This window comes from Microcaecilia unicolor, chromosome 13 (assembly GCF_901765095.1).
Source record: "Microcaecilia unicolor chromosome 13, aMicUni1.1, whole genome shotgun sequence".
In the NCBI taxonomy this organism is placed as follows: Eukaryota; Metazoa; Chordata; class Amphibia; order Gymnophiona; family Siphonopidae; genus Microcaecilia; species Microcaecilia unicolor.
In genome coordinates this window covers 100,859,063-100,872,796 of record NC_044043.1, presented here as the reverse complement: position 1 = coordinate 100,872,796, position 13,734 = coordinate 100,859,063, and the positions used below count along the sequence as shown (strand labels likewise).

Here is a 13,734-nt window from a genome sequence, read left to right as displayed (position 1 = left end):
CCCTGCAAGGCAACAATCTGCTTCTAGTCTTAGCGTTCGTATACCAGACTTCTCTACTCTTTTTCTGTTTGCAGCTTCTAACATTGTACAGACTGCAAAAAGAAAGTTTGGCTCTGGATAAGGAAAAGCAACTACCTCAAGACAAAGACCATACTGCAATGTAAGAACTTAAAGAAGTTTTATCATAAGCAGATATTAATCATGAAACTGGGCTGGCGCTCCTCTTTGGCTTTTTTTCTTTTGGACAAGTCTTAGCTAATCAGTTCAAGAAACACCAGGCCTCTGGTTATCTGCAGCAGGGTAAATGCAAAATAACTTCATGTGTTAGCAAGAGAAAAATACTGCTCATATATAATGTATATTTCTTTTTTTATGTGTGACGTATTTTGCAATAAAAAATATAATTACATAATGAACAAATCACCTTGATGCTTTTTCTGTGACGCAGTATACCAAATTTAATAACTAGAATGGAATCTGAAAGGACCTGTGTGTTCTCAAAAGCTCAGACTTCAATACCACAAAAGGTCTCGCAAATTAAAAAAAGATTAAAGAATGCACAGAAGGCATTTTTTGATGTTTTGTGTTTTATTTTAAAATTACATTTTTTTTCTTATTACTGGTCAATCAATGGCATTCCTGGATCTTCTTGAGATCTTATTCTTGCTTTTGGCCAGGGAGTAAGATTGTTTCTCAAACCTGTCATTAGGATAGCACCACCGGCTGGGTTTTTCTGAATATCTACAAAATGCGTATGCTGGGTCTCTAGTACTGCCCACTGTTAAGGGGAAATGTTGGCAAATAAAAGTCAGGCTTTGACTTATGTAGGCTGTTAGAAAGTTAGAGAAAATTTATAAGCCATTTCTTATGCAGAAAGTGGATCTTGTAAAATGATGTGCTGATATGCACATGTAAAAAGAAGTTGCACCACAAGATTGCGCCTATTTGCACACAAGGAAGTAGTCTGGCAAAATTGGGATGGGGTGGAAATGTATGCATCTGGTGTAAATGAATTTGTATGTTATTGGGGGTCATTGTAGGAGCCTACTTTATAGGTATAAAACAGCCACTTTTTTGGGATATTTCAAAAAGTGGCTCTGTTATGAAATTATCCACAAGAGCAATTTCCAAAGGCCATTGTTCAAATAAATGACAAATGCCCAACCTCCCTGTGGGTAAAACAATAATGGCACTTTTACTGACATTCAGTGATTGCTATAACACTTATGCATTTGTATTTCCAAAACTACATGCATTGTTTTAGTCGCAAACAAATAGGTAAAGGTCTCTGCTGCTACTTTTCCATCCTTTCACACCGAGTACCTGTGGATTCTGCCACTAAAGTGTAATTTTATTAGTGACTAGATTGGAGCTTACAAAATTGCCTGGGAATGCTCTTCGTTAACAATGGAGCCTCAGGTGAACAACTTAGTTCAGAAAGTTTATTTTAAGTTACAATAATTACAGTATTTCTTTCATGATCATTACAGAATTATTGTTCAATTAGCGATTTTAGCCATGCTAGATAATGGAAATTGCTTGTATTTAGGATTAGTAAGATTCAGCTAATTCAATATTCAGCAGCTAAAGTGTAGATCATCTCACACCACTGTTGGTGGCATTGCACTGGTTACCAGTACAGGCTTGGGTTCATTTTAAGGTGGTCTGTTTAGTATTTAAGATCTTAGAAGGTTACTGCCCAGAAGGATTCTCACAATTAATTTGCTAAGTTCTACCACAGTAACTAGGAGTTGTAACAGCTTTTCCACCTGTAATAAAGTGAGGTTTAAAGCATTTTTTCTCACTCTTTTATATATTTTGCTGTGCATTCATAGAACGATCTTCCCATTGAAATCCATTAAGCTATTTTTCTTTTTGTAAAACGGTGAAGAATTCTTTTTTTTCTAACACCTTTAAGTAGTAGTTTTAAATAGCTTTTGTAAATCCTGATAAAATATATCGGTATCTTTCTTTATCTCGCTTAGAACCTCAATTGAGGGATCTGGCGGGTTATAAATCCATTATAACTAAAGTAGGTTCTGGGAGCACAATGCCTAATTTTATTTTATTGACACAGTTTTGATATACCTCCAATCACAATTGCTGCTAAGCAGTTTACAAATACCTTAAATATGAGAGAGAAATGCAATACTAATAGGCAAAGGATGAGGTGGGGCGGGGCACAATTGACAATTATGCAAATATTTTATTAAAACACACACTTATGCACCAATTACCCTCAAGATAGACAGTTTGAACATTGAACTGTTAAGCAGTATATCAAAATATCACCAACTCCCTCTCCCTACCCTTCCATCATACTAAAACAAATTCTCAGATTACAACCCCTACCTGTCCAAGCTGCTCCTGCAGTTGTGCTTTTGCTTTCTGTAGGTTCAGCAGATCCTGGGCCAGCTTCTCACGGCTCTGTTCCACTGCCTGCAGGGAGTGATCCAGCCCATGTCTCTCTGTGTGCAGGTCCAACTTCTCCTGTTCTAAACGTACCAGTTCATCTCGGATTGAGACCTTCTCCTGCTCTATCTCCTGCTTCTGGCCCATCAGTGTTGCTTTCTCCTCTTCCAGCTGCACTAGGACACCAGAACCAAAGTCACTAACTGCAAGCACACTGAAGGCAAGTCGGTATCGTGCGTGAAACGCTGGCACCAAGCACGATTCTAGAACAGCATTTGAGCGCCAGATGCTCCTATAGAAAAGAGGGTAACTTTTGGCACAAGCACTTATGTCTGGTCTATGGCAGGCAATAACGTGTGCACTACTATCTACAGCTTTCTATAAATCAGAAGTGTGGGACCACCCATGGTCAACCCAGGTGCTGCCTTATAGAATAGCGCTTAAGGCCTCAATATTCAAAGTGATTTAACCAGCTAGGATCGGCTCCTGCCTGATTAAATCGCCTGTTTAGTGGCACGTCCAGCATTTTTCCTCTCTCCCTCCATCCATGTCCAGCATTACTCCTCTCTCCTCCTCTCCATCCTTGTTCATCTCACTTCCTCTCTCTTCCCTCCCCTCCATCCATGTCCAGCATCTTTCCTCTCTCTTCTCCATCCATGTGCATCTCCTTCCTGTCTTCCCTCCACTCCATCCATGGCCAACATTTCTCCTCTCTCCCCTCCATCCATGTGCATCTCCTTCCTGTCTTCCCTCTCCTCCATCCATGTCCAGCAACTCTGCTCTGTCCCCTGCCTTCCCATCCATGTCCAGATTCTCCTCTGCCCTCCCATCCCATGTGTCCAGCGATTCTCCTTTGCCCCTATCCTCCCCTCCTAACCATGTCCAGCGATTCTCCTCTGTCCTCCACTCCCATCTATGTCCAGCGATTTCTCCTCTCTCCCCTGCCCTCTCCTCCCATCCATGTCCAATGATTCTCCTCTGCCCTCCCCCCTCCATGTCCAGTGATTCTCCTTTGCCCCCTATCCTCCCTCAAATGTCCAGTAACTCGCCCCAGCCTCCACCTGCCCCCCTTTTAAGCCCCCGTCAAATTCCAGTATCCCAGCCCCATCTGCCCGCCCTTAGCTCCCCGACAACCCTGCTTTCTGTTCCTGCCACCCCGTGACGCGTTTAAATCTTTTATTTTATTTTTTTTACCTGAAGTCGCAGCACCAGCGTTAGTGAAAGGACCAGGCTCGCCTCCTCCAGCCTTCCCTTCGTTTCCTTTCAGTGTCCCGCCTTCCTCTGACGTAGTTTCCTGTTTCCGTGAGGGCGGGACACTGAGAGGGAACAAAGGGAAGGCTGGAGGAGGGAAGCCTGGTCCATTCACTAATGCTGGCGCTGCAACTTCAGGTAAAAAATAAATAAATAAAAGATTTAAATGCATCGCGGGTGGCAGGAACAGAAAGCACAGTTGGGGAGCTAAAGGCGGGCAGGTGAGCTGGCCCTAGAAAAAAAGGTGCTGGTACACAATAAAAGCACTGCATTTACTACACGCAGCCAAGCTGACTTTGGTGGCTGCTTGGAAGGATCCAAGAGTACCCTCTTTGTTTAAATGACAGGATAATTATGTCATATCTACAGAATGCAGAAGTTGACCGCTATAAGGTGTAACACTGTGGGGATATGGGAAAAAATTTGGGGCTCTGTACGTAATTTGAATTTTTCTGAGAGGGGCCTTTCTTATGGCTTTTGACTGGAGATCATCATAGTTATTATATCTTTTAGTTATGGCCCACCCCTCTTTTTATTTTTTTTTTTTAAATCAAAAACAATTTTTATTGAACAATAAAAGAAAAATACAATGAGCAAACCAACACATATCAGTTCAATGTTCTCCTTTACAGTTATCAATTCAACCCCTAACTATCCTCCCTCCTCCCCAATTGTAAATTGTAAATTGTTTTACTAGTGATAAAGCAATAAAACAGTCATTAAACAGTAACCATTGCAGTCAGAAATGTCTTTAAAACAAACCCCTCGAATCCTAACTAAATACCTCTCCATTCCACTCCCTCCCATATCGTCCCCAAATACAGTTGTGTAACAAGTTGATTTAGCTTTTAAAAAGAATACTCTGACCATTCAGTAGCTTACGTACAATACAAGCCTCCTCAGCTCTCTCCCAACTCAAACCCATCCCCCCAACACCCTACTGAACCTCAACCAAACCTATGTCCCCCTCCCCACCTCCAAGCCATAAAACATACATTTAGACCAGCATCATCAAGTGAGGAAAGAGAACGAGATTGAAGCCTTAATCCCACCTCCACTTCATATCCACCCGGGAGAGGCCTAGGCTCTTATAGCCTCTCACCAGAATCGTACTAAACTTATACAGATCACTAACCCAGTCCCCCCTCCCCCCCATCTCCCCCAGCAATTCACTCCGATGTCTACGCTCAATGTGGTATGGACTAGGGGACACAAAAACTAAAACAAACCCAATAAGATTTTCTTTCCTGTTCCCTCCTCTCCCAAATGAGACAGACACCTCCCAAATCACTAGTTCTGCAATTTATTAATGACAGCACTTCTAATGCATTGTGGAAGAGACTGAACATACACACCCCATACTGCAAAAAAGCGTTTGGAACACTTTCTAAAGTTAATTTTATCTGTATTTACTTGTTTTTATACTTAAGGGGTTTTATTGGAAAAAGAAAATAGTTAAAATATTGAGGAGCCATAGAGTTGAATTTATTAGAAGCACATAGCTTGTTGTTGATTTGTACCGTTGTATTCTTGAATGCCTTCATTCTGTAAGTTATCCATTGCTGTTTAATAAAGACTGCCTTTAAAATAAATAAATAAATAATAATTAAAAAAAAGGAGTGGCCCTAGCTCAAAGATTTACACCCTGTAGATATTGAGGACTTGCATGAGAAGGAACAGAAGACTGCAAAGGTAAAAGACTGCCTATATTTATATGTGAAGACTTAGCTCCCGATTGCCCCAGTTGGATCCAGGCCTGGATTTACGTATGAGTAACAACCTGTGCTGAAGATGGTAGAACTGCTAGAGAGAGAAGGAAGTAAATGTTATTTTGGTTGTTGCCCAGGGTTGAACCAAGGTGACTGGGGAACAGACTGTATTGCTTTATTTATTTTTGTTTCATTTGTACCCTGCGCTTTCCCACTCACGGCAGGCTCAATGCGGCTTACATGGGGCAATGGAGGGTTAAGTGACTTGCCCAGAGTCACAAGGAGCTGCCTGTGCCTGAAGTGGGAATTGAACTCAGTTCCTCAGCTCCCCAGGACCAAAGTCCACCACCCTAACCATTAGGCCACTCCTGCTTCCTGCTTTGATTACTTGTTCCCCAATAAAGCTTTTCCTTTAACTTTACACTGCATCTTCCTGGACCTGTGAGGTCCTATAGGCAACCGTAAGTCATGTTACCACAGAGGCATGGCCACAGGCATGTCAGAGGCGTTCCGAAAAGTCGTGCACATAGTTATAGAATATGATCTTGGCACGCTTAACTTGAGCGCCAGCATTTACACCATGTTTCAGCAGTAAGTCTGGCACCTAAAATTAAGGGTAAGAATCAGCGCTAAGCACAAGACGTGCCCTTTATAGAATCGCGCTTAGCAATGATTTTTTTTTTGGCCCAATTTTGAGCACCATTTATTGAATATGGTCCTATGTGAGTTGTTAATTTGTTGAAACAAACATTAGGCCTGTGATGTATTTGCATATATTATTCGGGTCATGTGTTTGTAAGTAAGCAAATATGGCAAAAGTAAAACACATCTCTGTTTTAACTCAGTTATTTTGGATTGTTAATAAACAGGCGTGTGATGCAGCGCTGAATATATATATAGGGAACAATGGCCACATTGGAACAATATTTGGCAAACCTAAACTAAATGGATACCTTATCCATTTATTAGTGGCTGAAAATCACTGCTAAACAAATCGTTTTTAGTGCTGCTTCTGTCCCACCTCTAATCTGGCCATTTAGTGATTCAAATAGTGAACTGTTCAGTATGAGGTATCAGCAGCAAGTGTTACAGTGCAGGAGCCGCAATCACTATCATCACTGCAAAGCGTCACAGTACCTGCAGGATCATTCTGTTCAGTTCTGTTTTGTCTTGCACCAGACTCTCATTCAATGCACCCATCTTTAACAGTGAGTCCCGCAAAGATGCTTCCTCTGTCCGTAGTTTGTTCACATTCAGCTCCAGCTCTGCCTGGCTTGATTCAGTCTGAGAACGGAGAGAGAGAGAGAGAGAGAGAGAAGCAGAGGTGTGAGTGATGGCAGATACCGTGCAGCAGCAACTGTTTCCCTGGACAACTGCGTGATGTACAACTGAAGGAAACCTATAGTAGCAACAGACCACATTACTTACAGCACTGACTGACCCCTCTTTCCAACACTAACTGACTACTTTAGCAATGATAGTCCCCCAGGGTAAGGACCATATACAAGGTTCACACACACATTGCCCTACACACAACAACTGCATTAGCGGTAAATTTCAGAATCTGAAATCATACTCCATGTACACTGGGCTTAGAAGTTGGTGACACTGTTAGAAACAACTGCAGTGTGAGAAGCAGGGTTGCCAAATAAAAAAAAAAATTCCCCACACAAAACAGCCCAAAACCCGCCTAAAAACCGCACACACCCCACCCCCGCCGTCATCACCCCCGCCCCCGCCGTCATCAGCCCCGCCCCCACCGTCATCGCCCCGTCCAATACGTCACCAAACCCCGCCCAATACGTCACCAAATCCCGCCCAAAACGTCACAAACCCCACCTCTGTCGCCATTAGCCCCACCCCCCGCCGGCCAAAAAACCGCCCCGCCGTCATCAGCCCCACCCCTTCCGTCATCACCCCCGCCCCCGCCGTCATCAGCCCCGCCCCATCATCACCCCGCCCAATACATCACCAAACCCCGCCCAAAACGTCACAAACCCCGCCTCTGTCGCCATTAGCCCCACCCCGCCGGCCAAAAAACCGCCCCAAAATCCGCACAAAAAAAAACAAACAAGCCCAAAAAACCGCAACCCGCCGCGGGCAAAAGTTTCCCGCGGCGGGTTGCGGAAAACCACCCATCTGGCAACCGTGGTGAGAAGCAGCAGTTCATGCTTCCCTCCTTCCCCCCTCCCCCCCACACACTGACCTATCACAGCAGTGCAAGCTTCCCTCCTTCCCCCCTACCCCCCCCACACATTGACCTATCACAGCAGTGCAAGCTTCCCTCCTTCCCTCCTCCCCCACACACACTGACCTATCACAGCAGTGCAAGCTTCCCTCCTTCCCCCCTCCCCCACACACACTGACCTATCACAGAAGTGCAAGCTTCCCTCCTTCCCTCCTCCCCCACACACTGACCTATCACAGCAATGCAAGTTTCATACACTCCCACACAGCGCCACCACAGAACAGAATCAGCACAGGTAATACATACCACCTCACTAAAAAAAAAATATACAGCACAAGCGTCATACACAAACACATTACCCTACTACCCTGCCACAGAACAAGTGCAGCATGAATGGGGTTAGAGGGTGACTGAAACATAGAATCATGACAGCAGATGAGGGCCAAATGGCCCATCCGGTCTGCCTTTCCTCAGTAACCACTAGTTCCTCCTTGTTTTAGCTGAAACCAAATCTGTGGTCCAAATTCATTCTCAATTTTGGCCAAAACAAATTGGATGCTACTGCCCTGAATCAGTGCTACAGCTCAGTCCAGTAGTCCCCATCCTTGACCCTCCCCACTCCCTGCACATAGGTGTCTCTCCTACTTATGCATGCACCTTATAGAATGCCATAAGTTATGTATACCACAAAGTGCACTTAGGCACACCAACTTATAGACTTGATGTCCACTTACACTAGTATTCTATAGCAACATTCCATGTAGAATCTCCAATCATAGCAACATTCCATGTAGAATCTCCAATAGTATCTATTTTATTTTTGTTACATTTGTACCCTGCGCTTTCCCACTCATGGCAGGCTCAATGCGGCTTATGTGGGGCAATGGAGGGTTAAGTGACTTGCCCAGAGTCACAAGGAGCTGCCTGTGCCGGGAATCGAACTCAGTTCCTCAGGACCAAAGTCCACCACCCTAACCACTAGGCCACTCCTTTGTAGCCCACATTTTCCCACCTATTTGTAGGCTCAATGTGGCTTACTTCCTGCTATGGTCAAGTATTTGATTTCCCATCAAATATGTTTATTCTGATTTTGATTACTCATCGATTGATGGCAAAGCCAAAACTCAGCGATTTACAAAGTTTAAAAACACAAATTGGAAAGGAACATCATTTCAGATAGTGCAGCGAAGAGTCAAATAAGAGAGATATCTATAATCATACAAAAATAAAACATTGAACTTGTCTGCTGCTACAAAAGACAGAACTAACACATCAAAAGCCAGAGAAAAAAGATAAGTTTTCAAATTAACTTTAAACTGCTTTAGGGAATACCTGTTTAAACTTTCGGTAGTAAGTAATCTTTCTGAAAATGGTTTTAAACTTTTCTATCATTGGTACTTTACTACCGAGCAGTTGAAAAAAATCTATCCTCGGGTTACAGATCACTTGGAGGGACTGCAGGGAAACGGGTTTTTCATATATGGTAGACTTTGATTCAGTTTTATTAGATGTCCATCTTGGATTTAGTGCAGCAGGTGGTACAGAAGCCTTACCTGCGGCGGGCAGAGTGCTGCCTGTTGCACTTCAAGCAAGTGGACATCACTGTAGATCAACATAAACTGACTATACATCTGTTTACAGCAGTTAAGCTGGCACAGAACTGGAAGCAAAAGTCACTGCCACCTGTGTCACACATTCTTCAAAAAGTGGATTTTCTTTTTCAAATGTCCAAATTGACTGCATTGAGGCATGGTTGTTTGTTGTCTCTCTCAAAAATATGGCAACCCTATGAACACTGGAGATCTCAATCAGGTCTGTGAACCCAGTGAGGGTATGTACTAGTTTGTTGTGGTCATTGCACGATTATCTTTGCTGCTCTTTGTATTACCTTTTTGCAATAAAAAGTTGAATTTAAAAAAAAACTGCTTTAGAAAGGACTCCAAGCGCAGATTCAAGGGTAAGCTATTCCAAAAATAGGGTGCAAGAAAATAAAAATCAGAGGAATGTGTGATCTCCCAGAACGCCTGAGAAGGCGAAGGCAGTACCAGTCTATGGACATTAAGGGATCGCAGGCATCTAGTTGGTACATAATGATAAATCTAGAGAAGTAATTAGGGGTCCCATCCCAAAGGGCCCTAAATGCTAGGATTAGGATCTTAAATTGTATTCGGAATTGTACTGGTAGTCAATGAAGGCATAGAAAAAGAGGAGTGACCGAATCCCGAAGCTTTGCTCTACAGAGTAAACAGGCAGCGGAATTCTGTAAGGACTGTGATCGTATTAGTTGCTGTTGACTTTAATAAACATTATTTAAACATAAATTGAAAAATGAAATGAAATATGAAGGTCTTAGTCCCTTAGTGATATCCTCAATGGAACATCCAAAGTAAAGACGATGGCAACTGAAGATGTTGATTTAAGACTGCAAAGCTGGTGATGGTTAGAACTTGATGGTAATAGCGGGATATAAAACGGAACGTAATGTAATGATATTCCTGCTATTATTAACTCAACCATTTGATATTATGTAGGTATAAATCATTGCTAGTCAATAAACCCTAAGCTATTGCCAACACCTTCCAAAAACTGCTTTAGCTGGCCAGTGTGCATGTGAAGTCAAGTAACTGTGGAGTCTCCCTTCCAGGAACTGTGATTACATCCACACATCAGCTTCCAGAATTCTTGTCTTCCAAGAAGATGGGAATGTACCTTGGAGAGTGATTCAGTCATTTTAGCCTTTTCATTTTCAGAAATCTCCTTTTCCAAGGTAGCTCTGCTCAGGGCTTCCTTCACCAGGATCAGCTCCGTCTTCAAGCCTGAATGCTTCACTTCCAGCTGCTCCAAAAGCTTATGGCTGTGTGATGAAGACATTTAACAAATGTATAGGCATTAAAAAACACAGAAATTACATAACAACTTTATTTATTTATTTTAAAAAGCGAAAGCTTAAAAATCTTCAGGCTGCGGAAGCATGCATATCCAAATGAAGCAGAAAAAGATTTGCTTCACTACGAGGACAATTTTCATATCTGCCACATTGCTGCAAACTCCACAGGTACTTTAACTTTGAAAATTGCCTCAAGAAAGAGTACCCATAGAGACTTTTACCTACTTTTTCCAACTAAAACAATACATGTAGCTTTTGAAATTCATGAATACCTGTGCTCAATGGGGTAAAAAGTACAGGTGGTCATGGAAAATGTATGTACTTCCACCTGCAGGAGTGGCAGGCAATTTTCAAAAGAGAAGGCTGTGTTCTAGGGAGATTATTTATAAGACCTGAGTGTGTAGAAGGTCTTACCTGCTCATTTGCTTTCCTTTAGTCCCTCTAGACCAGCACAGATAGGTTAAGCACTCCTACCGGCAGATGAAGACTGAGAAAACGATGAACTTCAAGACACTGTATATGTGGAATTCAGTCTATGAATAGCAAAGCAGAAACAGCCAACGAACAAGACCTAGCTGCAAAAGGAGACAACTTAAGTACTGGAGGGTTAGAAGGAAAAGTTAGCTTTTTTGCAGATGACACAAAGATAGCCAATAGAGTGGATACCCTGGTGCGTGTAGAAACCATGAGAAGGGATCTTCAATCATTGGAAGAATGGTCAAGGGTCTGGCAGTTAAAATTTAATGTGAAGAAGTACAGAGTGATAAGAGGGGAGAGATTGGTAAGCTCAACTCAGGAGAGGGACCTTGGGGTAATGGTATCTGAGGATCTCAAAGCGACAAAAGAATACAACAAGCAGGTGGCCAAGGCCAGAAGAATGCTAGGCTGCATACAGAAAGGTATAACCAGTAGAAGAAAGTTGGTGCTGATGCCCCTGTACAAGTCGTTGGTGAGGTCCCAGTTGGAGTATTGTGTTCAGTTTTGGAGGCCGTATCTTGCTAAAGATGTGTTAAAAAACAAAACAAAACAACAGAAGTAGTTCAAAGAAAAGCGACAAAAATGGTATGCGAATTGCGTAGCAAGATGTACAAGAAGAGATTTGATGACCTGAACATGCATACCCTGGAAGAAAGGAGAATCATGGGTGACATGATATAGATGTTCAAAAATTTGTAAGGTATTAATTCACAAACAAACCTTTTCCAGAAAAGGGAAGGTGATTGGACATGAATTGAGGTAGAAGGGAAGCCAACTCAAATGCAAAAGAGTGGAAATAACAGAAGCAGAATAACCATTTTGCCTCAAACACGCCCATTCAAGAGACATGCCATAAGCAAGAACCAGAAGCCCCTGAAACACTGGAAGGCAGAGAGGCTCCTCTACCAGCAGACCAACAAGGTTCCCATATCAGGGCTTCCTGGACCAGTCGGGTGCCACCAGCACCACTGTGAATGACTTGTCCCATCAGGAGCCATGGAGAAAACAGGTATAGAAGCTTGGACTCTGGCCAAGACTGGAACAGCGCATTCAGCCCCCCCTGCCCACATGACATACCGCCCATCAGGATCTTGCATGAGCTTTTGAAGTTCTACATGGTGTTTTTTGTGGATTAGGATGGCCACTCCCCATTGCCTCCCATTGAAGGATGAATAAGCCAGCTCCACCAACCAATTTTGTCACAATTTTAAGTTAGAAAAGTGGATCTCCTGTAAGAACACTACATCCAATTTCATCTTGAAGCAATACAATAGCACTTTCGTGTGCTTTACAGGAGAGTGGATGCCATCCACATTTCAAGATACAGTTCTCAAGTTACCCAAGTTTGCAGAACCACCCCAAAAGGTTAATCAACAGGTTGAGGAGGTAAGGCAGCATCTCAGCCGCGCCTCCCCCACCAGGCTGTTCCAAAAAATATCTGTCCCAAGCACACTCTCAAGAACCTCAGAGACTAAATCCAATCTCTCTTACTAACCCCCATCTGAACATTCCCACAGAAAAAGAACCACACACACACATCCATTGTCCATTAGAACATCCACACAAACATACCCAAGCTTTAACCAAGAGAAACCATATTTGACCCAAAACGAAAGAAAGAACCCCCCCCAGACACACTAAGAGGCATATTTTCAAAGCACTTTGGGAGGCTAAGTTCCATAGGTTTCTATGGAACTTTGGGAGGCTAAGTGCTTTGAAAATAAGCCTCTAAGTACCTCAAAATTCCCCGTATCCAGTCCTTCCCTCTCCCCCCCATAAAAGCAGTTTAGCATGCTTACAATGCAGCAATCAGAGCTAATGATGTGCTCCCACTTCGAGCCAGTGCCCAGTTGCAGTCCTTCGCTGCAGTCCATATCCCAGAAGCCCATGATTATCATTCTGTGAAAGGTGTGCTCCTGTGCCTGAAACTATCTATAAAAAGGACACCATCTGTGGCAAGGTCACATACAGAAGACAAATCGCAATCTACAAAGCCAGCAATCACAAGTCAGATGGCCCTTCCATCATAAGTCAGCGGTGTCATTCTAGAAAGGTCTTTAGCTCCTCTGGCGATTCCAAAAACAAAATCTTATTGTCGAGGACAAGGTGCACTAGTGCTGGGTACAGCAAGGAAAACTTTATCCCCTTATCAAATAGTTGGGCGCAATAGGGAGTCAAGAGCTTGCACATCTCCGATACCCATGGCGAGAAGCCTTGAATATAGCACTTCTTTGTATTGGCGATATGTTGTTTGGAGCTGAGCTTTTTCTGCATAGTTGAGAATGTGGGCTATAACCGGGCAGGGTAGAGTGTTCTGATCTCGCAATACTCCTATATGATGTACCCGCTCAATCCACAATCTCTGACCTTCCACTTCCAAGCCAAGTTTGCTGGGGAACCACGATTCCACTATGTTCCAGAGTTCCTGCTCTTTTACACTCTCGGGTAAGCCTACAATCCAAATATTACTTCGGAAGTTCAATTTTTCTTAATCCTTGACCTGCTCTTCCAATAGCTTACAATGACTTTCTACACTATTGAGCCTGGTATTCATCTCCATGATTAAATCCTCCTGCAGGCCAACCCGCTCATCCACCTGCTGTATATGTGTATGGATATGCTCTCTTAATTCATCAATGGCCGAATGTATCTTGGAAAGTTTGTCATCTATTATATCAGCCATGCTTCTAGTTATTTCTTTTATAGCTGCCTCTTGTAGCGCAAACACCTGTGGCTCCTGTTTCCGCCACTGCCATCTTTGCCACTTGGCTAATTCCTCATTCTTTAGTGGGCTGCAAAGTTTTGGCAGG

The 13,734-nt window shown here is 43.0% G+C and overlaps 1 protein-coding gene across 1 annotated transcript in view; it reads right to left on the bottom strand.

Moving 5' to 3' along the window:
- CROCC (ciliary rootlet coiled-coil, rootletin) overlaps nt 1-13,734 on the bottom strand; it is a 198,438-nt gene that overhangs the window by 95,517 nt on the left and 89,187 nt on the right. The window contains exons 15-17 of the mRNA XM_030222563.1: nt 10,270-10,414; nt 6,510-6,656; nt 2,353-2,583 (exon numbers count right to left, since the gene is read on the bottom strand). Of these exons, the coding sequence (XP_030078423.1) occupies nt 2,353-2,583; nt 6,510-6,656; nt 10,270-10,414 (523 nt within the window). The remainder of the gene's footprint in view (nt 1-2,352; nt 2,584-6,509; nt 6,657-10,269; nt 10,415-13,734) is intronic.